At 36.8% G+C, this 15,460-nt stretch overlaps 1 protein-coding gene across 4 annotated transcripts in view; it reads left to right on the top strand.

Moving 5' to 3' along the window:
* ITGB8 (integrin subunit beta 8) overlaps window positions 1-15,460 on the top strand; it is a 51,437-nt gene that overhangs the window by 18,162 nt on the left and 17,815 nt on the right. For all 4 annotated transcript variants that reach the window (XM_050891887.1, XM_050891889.1, XM_050891888.1 and 1 more), the window contains 6 exons: window positions 2,163-2,409; window positions 4,167-4,332; window positions 7,075-7,233; window positions 12,300-12,395; window positions 12,490-12,579; window positions 15,216-15,350. In XM_050891887.1, coding sequence (XP_050747844.1) covers window positions 2,163-2,409; window positions 4,167-4,332; window positions 7,075-7,233; window positions 12,300-12,395; window positions 12,490-12,579; window positions 15,216-15,350 — 893 coding nt within the window. The remainder of the gene's footprint in view (window positions 1-2,162; window positions 2,410-4,166; window positions 4,333-7,074; window positions 7,234-12,299; window positions 12,396-12,489; window positions 12,580-15,215; window positions 15,351-15,460) is intronic.

The raw sequence follows: 15,460 nt of genomic DNA, 5'->3' as shown, positions 1-15,460 counted from the left end.
TGAACTCGAGTTAAATCAATGTATTTTCTCTGTCTCTAAAATAGCTGTAGCCAACAGCAGAAGTGGAAGGTGATATAAAGGGATGCAGGGTATGTTTCATATCATAAAATTTAATTTATTTCTTTGTTTTGCAAACTATAGTTGGAAAAAGAAATATGTCATTTAAGAGGGATCAATCTTGGGTAGAAAAACATTAAGTGAATAGGAAAAGTATCTTGCTGATCTTCACTGTATAAAAGATAATTTTCTGTCAATTACAAGGGAAAAAGGAAGGATCTGCATGAGTATAAAGCACAAAGGAACTCTGATTTTCCATATTTATAATAATAAAACTGAGAAAGTAACATGAGCACTTCCTCTCCTTTGCCCACTCTCCTTCCAAAGAAATGACTGATACTCTGCTTTGTACTGAGAAATGGTCTCCGGAACTGAGCTGGCTCTAGAAGTGTCTGTAATCACATTTACTTCCAAAGGCATACTGGATTCATAGAAAAAACTTAGCTTTCTAAACTTTGGCTTAATGAACCTTTTTGCCAGTAAATAATGAAATTAAGTTTGGGGTTCCACATGCTTTGTGGAAGTTCTTGCATCAGGGAGGCAGAAGACTGAGATTCCGAGGGCTCCAGAAGAATAACTTTTGATATGTAGACATACTGCCTGTATTTTATTCTCCAGGGAAATACACAGATATACAGCTATAGTTGTGCCTCAAAACAGAAATTTGATACAGTATAATCATGCAGACAAAGATGTTTTTGTTTTGATACTGGGTTTTTTGGTCATTGTTTACATATACCCAATTGTCAGGATTTACGTGGGACAAAATAAAAGCTGCACTCAGCAGCTTGCTATATGCAAACTGGAGACCTGCAAGGGTCATTTACAAAAAGTAATTCAATTTACATTGGCAAAGAGGAAATACATAAGTTACAGCACACTAAAATTCTGTTTTCTTCATCCAAGACCTGATACAGACAAATCCTGACATTTTCAGATGGATTATATTCAAAGACCGTTGGAAGAAAGCACTTTGCATGTTTAACTTTTCTGGGTCAGATCTTTGTTACATGTAGTTGAATTACACTATCTAGCAATGTCACATGCACTAGTAAATGTCATGAATAAAGAAGTCACATTTCAGGTGGGTTTTTTTTAGTGAGTCTGTTTCTGAATGTCTTTAGATAGCTTTTATTGAAAACTTGCATAATTCTTCTATAATGTCTCCCTTCCTCCTGCCCTTTGCTGTATCTTCATTGCATAACACTGAATTAGATTCTGCACTCATCACGCGAAGATCCTAGTCCCTCATTTCTTCTGTGAGCTCACACTTTGGGTGACATAAAATAATGAACAATTTGAAGTCATGCATTACTGTACCTACACTGCCCATACTCCAGTCACTTCACTCTTTTTGCTGGCATTACAGAATATTAGGCAAGCAAAAATGTGGGGACTATTTTTAGTGTTTTCCAAAGCATTAACGTTTTTATTACATACGAGAATGTGATGTGGTTCTGCAGGAGAGACAGACATTTGTCTTCCTGAAATAAAAGAAGAGTTCTGTTTTGTATACGCCAAAAGATGGAATTTTTTAATATTAAAACCTCTTTTTTAAAAAATATTTTGATCCTACTGAGTTTTCTCATTGAATCTTTGGAAGTAGGTTGGTATAAACTTGAAGTATATTTTACATGAGTTTTTCAGGCTGTGCTGTCTTTATGGTACGCATGTAGTTTTAGACTCATGTGACAAACTATTTGCAGGATACACTTACATACTTAGAAGTGTCAACCTTGAAGTGACTGACCATAATTTGTGTGCAGATCTGTGTCCTTTGTGAGTCATAACTGCTTTTTGATATAATGCCAAAGGGATTGCATAATAAGGAATTTAAAAGAAAACAGGGAGATGTCAGATTTTTACAATAAATTGCACAGTGCTCCTGCAAGAAAAACAAAGCAAGATGTTCTACAAAGAGCCCCTTTATGGCTTATTTTTGAGTGATGCTTCAAGGTTTCATTTACTCTTGGGAGGTTTTCTTGTTTGTTTTTCCGTTTGCTTACACAAACAGCTTTGTGCTGAAGTTGCTGCTGAAATAAATGTATTTTTAAGAGTGTCCATTCAAAAATAGTAAATAAACTTATTTGTTTCCTTTGAATTAGGAAGTGAAGCAAACTTTATGTTAAAAGTTCGTCCTCTAGAGAAATACCCTGTGGATCTTTATTATTTAGTTGACGTCTCAGCCTCTATGCACAACAATATAGAAAAACTAAATTCCGTTGGATTTGCTTTATCTAAAAAGATGGCAAATATTTCTCTTGATTTTCGACTTGGATTTGGATCCTATGTGGATAAAACTGTGTCACCCTATATTAGCATTCATCCAGGTAGAATTCATAACCAATGCAGGTATGTAGTCTTTGTATATTTACTGTACCACTGAAATTATTTAATTACACAAATATTCATTATGCATATTTATTTTTAAAGCTCTTCAGAATCTGTCTTTGTTTCATTATACCTTGGTTATCCAGCCAAATTCCTAAGAAAATGCTGAAAATTATTATACAATGATTAGTTGTGAAATATCTGGTGAGCAATTTCAGAAAAACTGTTTCTGTATCAGAAAAAATGTGCTGTGTTTCCTTTAGCAAAACAAGCCAAACAACATGCTACTTTGGTATATTTGAGTATGTTTTGCATTTAATTTTATGGTCAACTGTTGTGTTCTTAGTTATTTTGGATATATGTTGCCTAGATTCGTCACAAAGTTTTGTACTTTCTGACCTAGGACTTCTCTTCTGGTGTATGGTCGTGTATTCATTAACTCTTTTCTTAAAACTCTAGTTTTGTCAATGTGATGCAGTTTCTTTCAGCTCATTTAATGAACAAAAGTGATCCTCTGATCTAATTCCACTGTTGTAGTATGAATGAACTCCCATTTTAAATAAGGAAGGTGTTCTGGCTTGCATTTCTTTTTTCATGCCATGTCTTTTATACCTTGCATTCAACACATATAAAGTGAGGGATCACTTCCAAAACCCTCTGGAGAACAAGATTATTCACAACAAGTTCAAATCTGTATAAACCATAATACTTGGAAAAGTGAATATTAACTGTTCATACCTTCTTGCTCGTTATTATCTTTCCTGGGAAGACATGATCCAAAGTTCTGTGAAGTCCATAAGTGTCTTTTTTTTATTTCAGTGATTTTTGAATTGGGCACTAGTAGTGGAATTCATTAGGTAGATATAAATGCCTATGTGTAAAGCAGTCATCTAGTCTGTCAATATAGTGAGTGGAGATCAGTTAGCACTTCTAGGACACGATTCATTTTGCCTAAAAGTAGACATCTGCAGAGGTATTAATCCTTACAGTGCCAGTTTCTCTTCATTGACTATAAATTGAGTTGGGGGCAGGCAGGTTATAGTCTGGATGCCTACACTGTATGCAACAGAAGTTAAGTCAGTTGAAACCTGCTCAGCATCTTTGAATCAGATGAGCACTTCAGCTTGTGCCATAAATTCCACTGCCATAAATGGGTCACTTTCTTCTTACTCCCAAAAAGTGTCATTTACAACTAAGATGTTACTGAAAATGGAGTTTCCCATCCCTTTAATGAGATGACTGTCACTAATCTCAACATTAATTTTATGTGCATTTACTTACTACTAGTGGATGTAGGAACTTAAATTTTATTTTAGTTTTGATCCAGTAGCCTGTATATTGAGCTATTAAAGGATCTTAATGTTGCGGTGTGATAGCCCTTTCCTAGGATAATGAAAAGCAAACTTGTACTGCTCCATAGACATTCCAAAAGGGATCATAGACTCTCTGAGATCATACCATTGCTGACACTGTGTTTCTCTTTGTTCTATACAGAAACACTACATATGTACTGTTACTGTATTAACTAAGTTATATTACATACATTTCCATAAAATACCAAAAAAAAAAAAATTTCATAGTAAATTAGAACTAATTCCCACTGAACTTAATCTCACGTGGAGTTATTCTTCTTTCTTTAAGTATTTCTTTTACTGTGCATATATACATCTTCATTAGTAACATGATTTTACGGGTTAATAGGGATGCAATATTTACATCTCCTTCAAATGGAAAACATGGAATGTGTTAGACTTCTGTTTTGTTTTGTTTTTGTACAGTGATTATAATTTAGATTGTATGCCTCCTCACGGTTATATTCACGTGCTATCCCTGACTGACAATATAGCAGAATTCAGAAATGCAGTGAATAAACAAAAAATTTCTGGGAATATTGATACACCTGAAGGGGGTTTTGATGCGATGCTCCAAGCAGCTGTGTGCCAGGTAAGGAGCTTATTAACAAAAGACTAAATGGTAGTTCAGACATGGATATATATATTGGTACAACGGTGCTTAGTGTTCCTGAATTCAAAATGTCAGTTCTAGACCTGATAATAGTAATATTTCTGCCTCCTTTTCCATTATTTCCCCCTTAGCTATACATTTCTGCTTCCCATTGAAACTGAAAAAGGAGAGCATAAGGAAGTATTTTTCAGTATTGGTTAATGATGTTCTTCAAATTCTGGCTTTAACGAGCCTAACCAACATAGGATGGACAATGAAAGCAACTGCTTCTTGCTTGAACAGACACATGTATTAATTTCAGTCAATTACAAAATTTGTTTCAAAAATCCTTAAAGCCCTCCTTGTGTTCCTAAGTGAAGACATACCATTTGACATTTCTTCTACTTAAGAATGTATTTGAAAACTTGAAGGATCAGTTACATATCTGCTTGTGTGGATAAGGAAAACAAATGCACTTCAATGTTATCTCAGCTTTTAAAGATTTTATATTTAAAAACAATACAAATCAAGTAAAAATTAACTTTTTTACATTGATAAAAAGATTTCATCGCCATCTCTCCCATGCAGAAGAGGATGGAAAAGATCTGCATCAGTAGTTCCCAAGCTATAAGCATATTAATTAATAAGAATTTGTGTGCTCTAAAGGGCTATTTTGCATATCATTTTTCTTCTATGCATAGTACTGCAATAGAAATTTTGAAAGTTGGCCGATTCATGGGTTTGCTAATGCTCTATAAGATACTCTTTCTGGTCCTCTTAAAGAAAGTAATTCAACTGCTGTCCAAATCACAGGCTTGGTATGTTTCTCATCTCTTGGGATGATGTCAGGACAATTCTTTTTTCTTGTCCATCTTCACATTCTTTTTTTTGGAGCAGTAGAATGAGTCAAGGACAAAAAATAATCCGAACTATACTAAAAAAGAATAGTTTGGCCCCATTTTATTTTCAAATTTTGGTGAGCTGTAAAACAGGTAAATAAGAGCCACTCTTCATAGACACTGTGATCACAGCTGTTATAAAAAATTATTCTGGACCTTTGGAAGAATTCCTTAAAATTCAGTGTTTCTCAGTGGACACATTCCACACTTATGACATGTGAGCTCTGGAAGAATATATGCTTCCAAAAACAATAGAATGGAAACATTCATGAGAATGGGGAGCCTTTCCTGCTAACTGAATTGCGAACCAAAATGGATGAGAACAGTTTGCAATTCATAACAACCATCATGAACTATAATTTATATTAATGTGCACTCATTTTGCCTGCAATAGAACTTCATAACTTGCTCCATCTTGCTTTAAACAATACATCCCTGTTGCAAGAGGTAGCAGGTTAGGACATGAAGCTACTGTAAAGTTTTGGTTGCTGTGACGTATATAAGTAGGAGTCTTGAGGTGACGAAGTGAAATGATGGAGTCTTAGGAGCAAGAAGTTTCTGTGGTGCTGGAGGAGAATTTGGGATTATTTAAGATATAACCTGTTCATAAATAAAACTTAAAATACCCCTTCTTTAGGGGAATGCTGTCTAGGATTACCTGAGGGAGGCTGATGCCTAACGTGTAAGCTGGAAAAGACACCATACCCCTCTGTACTTATTATCCCTACTGTTATGAGATACTTAATCCCCATTCAGAGCTAGCAGGGAATGAGAATGAGACGGGAGCTAAATCTCTCTCTGCAAAGCCAAGAAAGGAAGGTAGAGAATAAGTAAGTCCTGAAGCCTGGCTGAATACATGGACTGTATCGCAGATACATGTTTCACATGAGATGAAAGATACCTGGCAGTGTTAAGGGAAATGGTAGAGATGAGACAGTGTTGTAGGAAGGAGGAGCAAGGAAGGAGGAAAAAGGAGGAAAAGTGGAATTAGCGAGGAAGAAGATGGAATAATTGGGAGGGGGAATAATGAAAAAGAATATGAGGTGATTCATGTGCTCCTCTAAAGTTTGATTTAAAGCAGCCATTTGTTCCTTGCAGGGAAATAAATGTTATGGAAATACAAATTGGCACCTAACCCAGTTTAGACATAAGCTTGCCGTGCTACCTCCTTCACATCACTGAATTCCTAAAAGACATTAAATTCAGCCTTGTGGATGCCACTTTGCTATTAATCCCTTAAGATTGTGGATAGATTTAGTATTTTGCTGCATAATAAGGAATTTCTCAATTCGCAGGTGCATGAAGACACTCAAACTTTAGTTTGTTGATTTGTTGATCATATGCCAATGTCCTTTCTGGAAAGCTGTGTAGGAAAAGGAAATTATAGAATGATGAGAATATAAAGTAAATAATTATAAAGTAAAAATAGAAGAGGGCACCAAGTTCCAATACGAATGAATGCATATTTATTGCTTGTAATGCTTTTTGGATCCCAGAGAATTTTACAAATGCTGTGCATTTGCATTTGTGTGTAATAGTGACACACGTGATGTGGCAGCTGTTACCCAAGCCCACTATATAACTTGTATATATTTTGAGACATCTTTCTTTAAAAAGCAAAGAAAGTGGTAAGTGGATCTCTGACTCACAGTGGTAGTTTTCAGACATAGGACATGATATATATTTACACAAAATGCTTTAAATAGCCTGGTTTAAACTCAGTGCTGCTAAGCAGTGTAATAGCTGAAAGTAGACTTTCACATTCATTTTTCATTTTTTAATTTATTATTTTAGAAAATAGGTAGTTACTGCTTTCTTATGCTTAATTTTGTTTTTTTTTTAGAGCCATATTGGATGGCGTAAAGAAGCAAAGCGACTACTTCTTGTGATGACAGACCAAACTTCCCATCTGGCCCTTGATAGTAAATTAGCGGGGATCGTAATTCCCCATGATGGAAACTGTCATTTGAAAGATAATGTGTACATCAAAGCTACGAGTATGGTAAGGTATATGTCATAGATTCTGCCTTCAGAGAAGCGGTGTAAAACTGCATAAATGAGGTTTTTAGATTGCTGTCAAAGCACTGCTTTTATTTCAGTTACTAGAATAGTATTTTTCCAGGTAGGCAAGTTGTGAAATGAAGAATCAATCACCTGGAACTACTGACATTCTTTTTGTCTGGGATAAAGTATTTTGGAGTCTGAGACAACAGTACACAGCAGAGGAGGATATGTTACTGGTTTTTTATTACCATCTCATAAAAATCATACACATTTTGTATAAAATACAAGTAGGAAGTGTCTGGTGTGATATTTTGCACAAGAAGGAGCTGGTAATATGTAAGAATTGCACAATCCTGCTAATAAGACAAAGGTAGTGGTCATGGTTTAGGGTCAGAAGATGCGTAGTTGCATTGATTGAAAAGGCTTGATAAGAATAAAACAGAAGACATACAACAGCAATGAGCTAATTCAACCATGATGGACTAGAAAATATTCTTGTGCCACAAAGATTTGGTGTGGTAATGTAGCATTAAATACATTTGAATCTCACAGTATAAAGCTAATGTGTGGTAATACATACCTGTTTAAAAAGTTGCATCAAATCCACTATAGCAAAATAGCATGCCTTCAGCAGATATTTTTAGCTTTCAAAATAATTTCTTCAAGAATGTATAAAGTAGTCATGAGTGATTGAAGAAAGGGATTTTTTTTCTAAGATTTGGAGTTTTTAATTGCTTTGGCTATTTCCTTAAATAAATATGAATCATTTGTTTAAGAAACGTGAGTCACTACTTAATTGCCATATAATCACCAGAAAGCAGAAATATGAACTGTGGTATCATTAGAGCACATTACAGTTTTATTCGCAGTGCTAGCTGCACTTTAAGTATATAGCCTGTGTTCAGCCCAAGCCAGCAATGTGCTAGTGAAGTCAGTGAGGGCTATGTGTAAGTTAGGCTAGACCTGAATTTAATCCCAGCAACTGGTGTTTACAAGGATAGTGGGGCAGCAGGAAGCGGCCACCGTATGGTGTGTGATCATGAAATACGGGAGGTTTCTGGGAATCGGTGAGTGTTTGGGACCTTGCTGAGCGGAGGAGGGAGCTGAGCGTGTGCTAACAGGAAGGTTGTTTGGATTTCCGATTATCTGATGTTCTTGCATTCATATACTCCCTCTGTCACCTCTTGGATATTCCCTCACAGATGTCAGGATTATTTGTTTTCTTCTAGCCAGTCTGTTCAGTTTCAGTATTTCTACAGTGTCCTTGGGATAAAAACAACCCCTTCCTTTATTCTACTTAAAGCAAATAATCCCGAAACTTTCCTTTCCCAAAGCAGAGCATACTTACAGGTTATGGTGTCCCTATCTCTATTTTTCTTCATTTTTTTTCTTCCCCCTAGTTGCAGTGCTATAAATGAGAGGAATTTTGCTCTGCTTATTAAACAATTGCTGAAGGTACAAATCTTTTTTCTGGTATTCAGGATTCCTTTAGTAATAAAGATATTGTCTGTTTCAGAAAAAAAAAAAACCCTACATTTATTTTCTGTCCAACTTGAGAAATTAACTTCTGTTGCAGCTGGAAAACCTCACCAATATAAAATACAGACAAAATTAATTAATCTCTTTCTAAGCAACTATGATAGATTGATGGCTGACTGAAGAAAGTGTTTTAACTGATATTCTGGATCCTGGTCTGAAAGATCATGTTTTTACTGTCCCATACAGAATAAGAAATCTCCATGATTATTGCTATTGATGCCTTTTATGAAATGAGGTAGTCTTTTTAGCCACCCAGATGAAATGACCTTGAAAGATGCTTAGATCTGTGGTGGCACATTTTGACCCATGTGTTTTCTGGCTGCTAGCCCTTTTTTTTTTCCAACCAGGGGCTAATTTTTGCATGCCTACATGTGACAGTGGGCATGCGCTTAGTAATAGAAAAGGGGTAGAATGGAAATCTTTCTCAGTATTAGACATCTTCTGGAGTAGATTTGACAGGATAACACAATAGTGTCTGTAAGGGTAGATGTACTGGTTTCCTGCTTTTTTTTCTTCTCAGTGGTATATGTGATTATTTTAGTCATAAAGATCCATAAAGAAGCTTCAAATGAACAAGTAAAATCGGGGGGGGGGGGGAAGACTATTTGATATTTAAAAGAAATGTCATGAAAGGCTGTCAGCTTTTTAAAAAATACGTCATATGAAAAATATTTTTTATTTTTTTGTTCCTTATAAATGCAATTTTGTTGTGCTATGCTAAATTAAAGAGCCATCTGTAATCATATTGTTCTCCTACTTTGATTCCTAGCTTCTGGTAGTCTTGAGAAGATTGCATTTTAGCATATTTTTATTTCCTCCTTGTGCCAGTTAAGAGGACTTTGCTTTATTTTTTTGCAGAAGCTTAGCCTTTACATCAGAAATGTTTCCAGTTAGTCACTTTTCTGCCTTTCTAACTTTTGCTAAGGAGTCACACAGAGGTCAGCAAAAAAGCATAAGACAGGAAAGAAATCTAGTCCATTTTAATTAGATCTGTGGTTGGTTAACTCCCTTTCTGAAATACTTAGCATCTGTTTTAGTTATCTTCTCAGCTTAACATAGTAGGTTAAAATAATAAAATGAATGATGTAATTGGAACAAGAAAGATGATCTAAAATGAAAGTACATTCACCTGAGCAGTAGTGGGAAGAGAGAAGATAAAAATACATAAAGTACAGCAAGGTTTTCACAGCAAGGAAAGTGAGGCTCCACGAGTAACCGGCAGTTCCTTATGTCATCTCTTTACATGCTTAAAATGAAAGAGATAGTGTGGGTCTGTTGATGCTTTTTTTTTTTAAACTCCCTTCTAATAAAAATAAAAATTTTCTTTCTAACCTGAGGTGAGACTTTAATATACTACTAACCAAGCTGGACACTCTAATGAGTTAGAGCTGACAAGTTGATGAAAGTTCAGCTTTACTTGTAAGCAGACTAGGTAGTTTGGGAATCCAGTCCCTGCAACCCTTGCACATCTATGCGTGTCATCTCTTGACTTCAGTGAGCTCCATCTGAATAAGTTTTTGTTTCATGAGGGCTTGGAAACCCATTTCTGATACCACTGATCCCAGAGTTCTGCTATTAGTTGCAGAGATGTTGAGGGACCACTCTGCTGGAATTCAGACATATCTTGTGCCACGTGTTAAGCAGGAAGACTGACTTGTTTGACCACCATCTCATGATCCCTCAATACTGCCCCTGTCATTCACGTATTTACAGTGCAGGAGGTATTTGCAGAATGTCTGGCTTCACTCACCCGTGTCCCGGGACCACTTGGTGTGTCTGTGATCTGCCAGCCAGTTACATGTGGCCTGCAGGGTTGTGCAGTGCAACGGAGGCCCCACCACTGTGCTCTGTGGTCACGGAGAAGGAAGGAGGGCTTAGTACTGTGTTGCAGGCTACTGAAAATGGCAACAAAGCCACTGCTGCTGCAGTTCACCCACAACTGCTGTGTAGTGGGAATGCATGCTCACTGGACCCTAGTGTATGGCACACTCCCCAGCCGGAGCTGTAGGAAGGCCCATTTATTGCTGTGTTACCTACCTTTCATCGCTTATCTTAAGCAACAGAATCTCTTACCAAAGGGTAGAAAAGTTGAGAGAGGCGTGGACCCTGGCTAAGATCAAACTGCAGCAAGAAACTCTTTTGTTCTTTCTATACAAGGCTCTTTATAATGGTGCAATAGGATGGAAAATGGATTTTGTCCCCTTGCATAACTTAGTCTCAACTGTCTTGGCATTCATATTACTGTTAGGAGAGCAGTTGACTTGCAGGGTGCCTTGAGTAACAAGTGGCACTATGAGGAGAAATGAATTATGCAGGGAAACAGAGTGTGTTTGTGCAAGAGAGAGACAACATGGGGCAGATGGTGAAAAATATCAGGAAGAGAAAGACAGCAGAAGTATATGGGGGAAAGAATTTGAAGGACCTGACATAAGTGGAGGTGTCCAGATGAAATCTCTGTAAGGGGAAACACAGGCCAAGGCCCCAGTCACGTCTCTATGTTTGGTCATGAATTTTAAGTGTTGAATTTACTTCTTGAGAAGTATTCACAGATGTATGGTAAATAAGCAGTAACTTTCAGATACAGTTTGTTTTAGAGTACTGGAGCTGGAGGGATCTCACATAGCTAAGGTGTAAAAAGTCCACTGGGACCACACAGATACCCTTATGCTTCCCCAGATCTTGGATGAAGGGATAGCAATGCACCTCTTGTTCTTGAATCCATGTCAGATCTCTCAATGAGAAGTGTAGAAGGGCAGATCACTGGCACATGACATGCCGTCATACGTACTTCGCCAAGTAGAGCAATGTCATTACTGGGGAGAGACGTGAAACTCATGTTACCTTCTTCAAGTACAAGCATGGTTAAGAAAATGTAGCAGGTCATCATGGTGAGGACTGGAGGCATCACTCCTAAGGCAGGTCTTGGACATACAGAGAAGGAGAAAGCTGTCAGCCGTAAGTAAGATATGTACAGAATACTGACATTACTAGAACCTGACCCAGTGGCTGTATTTAGCTGATGTGTCTGATCCCTGGTGCCAGAATACGTTTCTGAGAAACAAACTTTTAATTACTCGCCTTGCTGTTCCCAAAATCACAGCTCATCTGAGTGCCCTCATATTGTACTTTCTCCCTGACTTTTGCATGAGACCCCACCTGTCATTCTCAGGAATCTTGTTATTATTCTAGATGGACCATGGACAACATCATATCCATATTTCTTAAGCATCAGACTCAAACCAACAAAATAGTACTGTATGAGTTAGTCCTCCCACTGTGCAGCACTGCTGCATAGTTAGCAACAGAAGTCTGTCACAGTCTGGCTAATGCCCTGATGATTTTTTTTTTTGTCATGATCTCTTTATTTGGTTGGTCCCACCTTCTTTTGGATGTAGGCCTAGCATTTCTCTGTACATTTAGAAATAAGGATTGGGGTGGTTTTGGAAACCTGTATTGTGTCATATGTGAAATAGAAGGTTTTTCCCTACTAATCTGCAGTCTTCTCTTTTCTGTTGTATTTTGCAGGAGCATCCATCTCTTGGGCAGCTCTCTGAAAAATTGATCGACAATAACATCAATGTTATTTTTGCAGTTCAAGGAAGCCAGTTCCATTGGTATAAAGTAGGTTAGAAACCTGATTTCTTTTTCCAATTTTTAAAGCACAATATTTATATTAAAAATTAAAACAGTGCATAAATGATTGTATTTTTTATAGGATCTGTTACCTCTGTTGCCTGGTACTGTTGCAAGACAGATAGAATCACAAGCAGCAAATCTCAATGATTTGGTGGTAGAAGCCTATCAGGTATGACCAGAGTGATGATGTTGTATGCCATATTTGTACAGGGATTTTTCACCTTTCGTAGCCTAAAGTTGGAATTTCCCAGATCTTGGCTCCTTTCTGAAGTCCACATGGCTAAGTTCCCTTCTTTTCTGAATGTCCAGGTTGGTGGGTGACACTATGCCATGATAGCTCTCAAATTCCCAGGCTGTCGGGGTCTCAAAGCCAAGAGCTAGCACTTTTTCTTTTCTAAGGATGCTCCTAAATACGGTGTTTGATTGTCTGCACCTGTTGCCATGTAACTTCAAATGAAATGTCTGACTTATTTGAATTTTGGCATCTCAGATCTTTAGTTACAGACCAGACACCACTGTCTAGGCACCATATAAATTCAGAGCAAAAAGATGGTGCAGTATCTAGAGGGTTTTACAGCATAATTCTTAGAAAATGGACAACAGATGGGCATTTACAAGGAGGTAGTTTGACAACAGTGGATATTGTGGAAAGCAGGATTTACACTGCACAAAGCAGTGTAATGACTCGGGGTTTTGAGGCATGGCAGTGAAGAAGAGTTTTGATAGGGATTTGGGAGAGAACAATGGAAATGGCTTTGTGAACTCTCACATGGAGTTCTCAGCTGAAAGTAATAGTATGGGAAAGAGAAAGTTATAGTATGGGAAAGAGCATAAAGTCGTTTTACACAAATGTTTGACAGGGAATGGCAGCTTGAAAGTGGAAATTGGTATCTTGATAGTGAATGAAAGATAGCCTGGTAAGAGGGGGCATAAACAGCTTCGAAAATGAAACCAAGTAGTATACATTTGATGTACTAGAGCACAGGGAGCCCATAGAGCAGCATCAAAATGAGCATGATGGGTTAGATGGTTGAATGCTGTTAAGGTGTATAAGTTACACAAACATGCAAGTTTCAAAAGTTGAAAAATCAGTTACAAAGCTATATGCAAGGTATCAACATGTATCACAATATTTTTAATTAGTTGGACAAGGGAAGCTGAAATTATCCATTGTACTGGGTTAACCATCTAAATCAGGCTATTTGCTTTCAGCAAATTGGCTATAATGAAGAGCCAAGTCCCGTGTCTGTCCCTCGTCAATAGAGTGGGTTTGTGCACACTTTTCTCACTATTGTGTTGGAAACATTGTGCAGAAGGCAAAGACATTCAAAAGCAGAGGAGGTTAGGTGTAGTCAAACTGCAGAGTTCTCACTGATATTGTACTTTCTCTTATAAAATCGAGAAATCTCATTTTGAATATGGAGGTTTGCGGGAAATTACTGGCAAAAAATTTTGAAGATCATAGTCCTTTTGTATGCCACTTTTACACTGTCCATCCTAAATTGTATCCTGGTTTTTAGAGCACAGTGCAGGGCAAACATTCAAGGAGAGGAAACGAAAATTTACAAAACAAAGATTTAGTTCAATGGAAGATTCTGTGGGACTTTCCTGCTCCAGCCACCCCCAGTTTGCTCTTGCCTTATTTTCAGTTTTTAGAAAGTATCATCCTTCCCATCCTAAACTTTATTGGATTTGATACTTTGAGATTTTTATCATAGTTCTAGGGGCTTGTAATATACAAACACATGGTGAACAGGGCTTGAATGTTTTGCTTTCTTGAAAGCAAAAGTACTTAGATAAGAAAATAAATTTAGTGTTGATGTTCAATGACAGTGGGCCTCTTGCACTCTTGTTCTAGGCAGGGAAACCTTAGGCTTAGTTGTGGAAAACCCTGGCTGAAAATCCCTGGCTAAAAAGCCAAAGATGAGTCACTAATTTTCAAAAAGTTACTAAGATAAACATGTGTTCAGATTCATGTAATTAAATTTCCATTTGTAGCAGTAAAAATATCCTACTAAACTAATTTTTTTTAAATAGTAATATGCCAGGAATTTTAATAATCTCTTTGTGCAATTTTCAGCTCATAGGTTTGTAAAGAGCTTTAATATATTTTTAAAAGGTCAAGAAGCAATATTCCTTCTTGGAAGGAAGTAGGATTTTAGAGCATACAGCAAATTCAAGTTACAAAGTAGCTGGCTTTTTCATTATTTTATATTACAAAAAGCCCTAATGGGAATCAACCAGTTGTTGACTTATATAGTCCTAGCTGACCCAAATAAATCAGTAAGAATAATCCCAATAGCCTTTAGATCACCCTAAGGTTTGTCCAGAGAGAACTTTTCCAAGACAGATGCAAAATATCAGAAATTTATGAAGTGTCAAGTCAATTAGGAACCTTTTCTGCTGGATAACAATAGTTGTATGTAAGTATACTGTTTTATTTTAAATGTGTGGCTAAAAGACAGTGTAGTCTCTCAAACAATAAGCAGTTTTTGTTGCACACGGGTGTTAGAATAGATTTTCAAATTGCGAAAAATACAGTCTCAAAACCATTTTAGAAAAGCTGAAAACATTTTTATCTGGAGAACGTAATCCTCTTTATCAGAATTACCAGTTCACTGGTTGTGTATATTTAGAATGTAATCGGGTCTTTATATGAGAAACAATGCTTTAATTCATTCCTTTATTCACACAGACAAGCCTTCTTCATTTTTAGTCAGACATAGTAGCCGTACTTGGTGTTAGTCACTAATGCACATTATATGTTGAGATGCGATGTGACTAAAACTTGTTTTCTGGTTACAGAAACTAATCTCTGAAGTGAAAATTCAAGTGGATAACCAGATCCAAGGTCTTCATTTCAATATCACTGCAATCTGTCCTGATGGAAGTAAAAAAACTGGCATGGAAGGATGTAAAAATGTGGGATATAATGAAGAAGTATGTTGATAGTTCTCGTTCTTCAAGGAACTGGAATACTTATTTTTCTGTTTGGTTGGATTTCAATGGTGTGAAATCTTCTAGGGATTTACTTAATCTGAAAATGGATT

Source organism: Gymnogyps californianus, chromosome 2, assembly GCF_018139145.2.
Source record: "Gymnogyps californianus isolate 813 chromosome 2, ASM1813914v2, whole genome shotgun sequence".
Classification (NCBI taxonomy): domain Eukaryota; kingdom Metazoa; phylum Chordata; class Aves; order Accipitriformes; family Cathartidae; genus Gymnogyps; species Gymnogyps californianus.
This window is presented reverse-complemented; position numbering and strand designations above follow the sequence as displayed.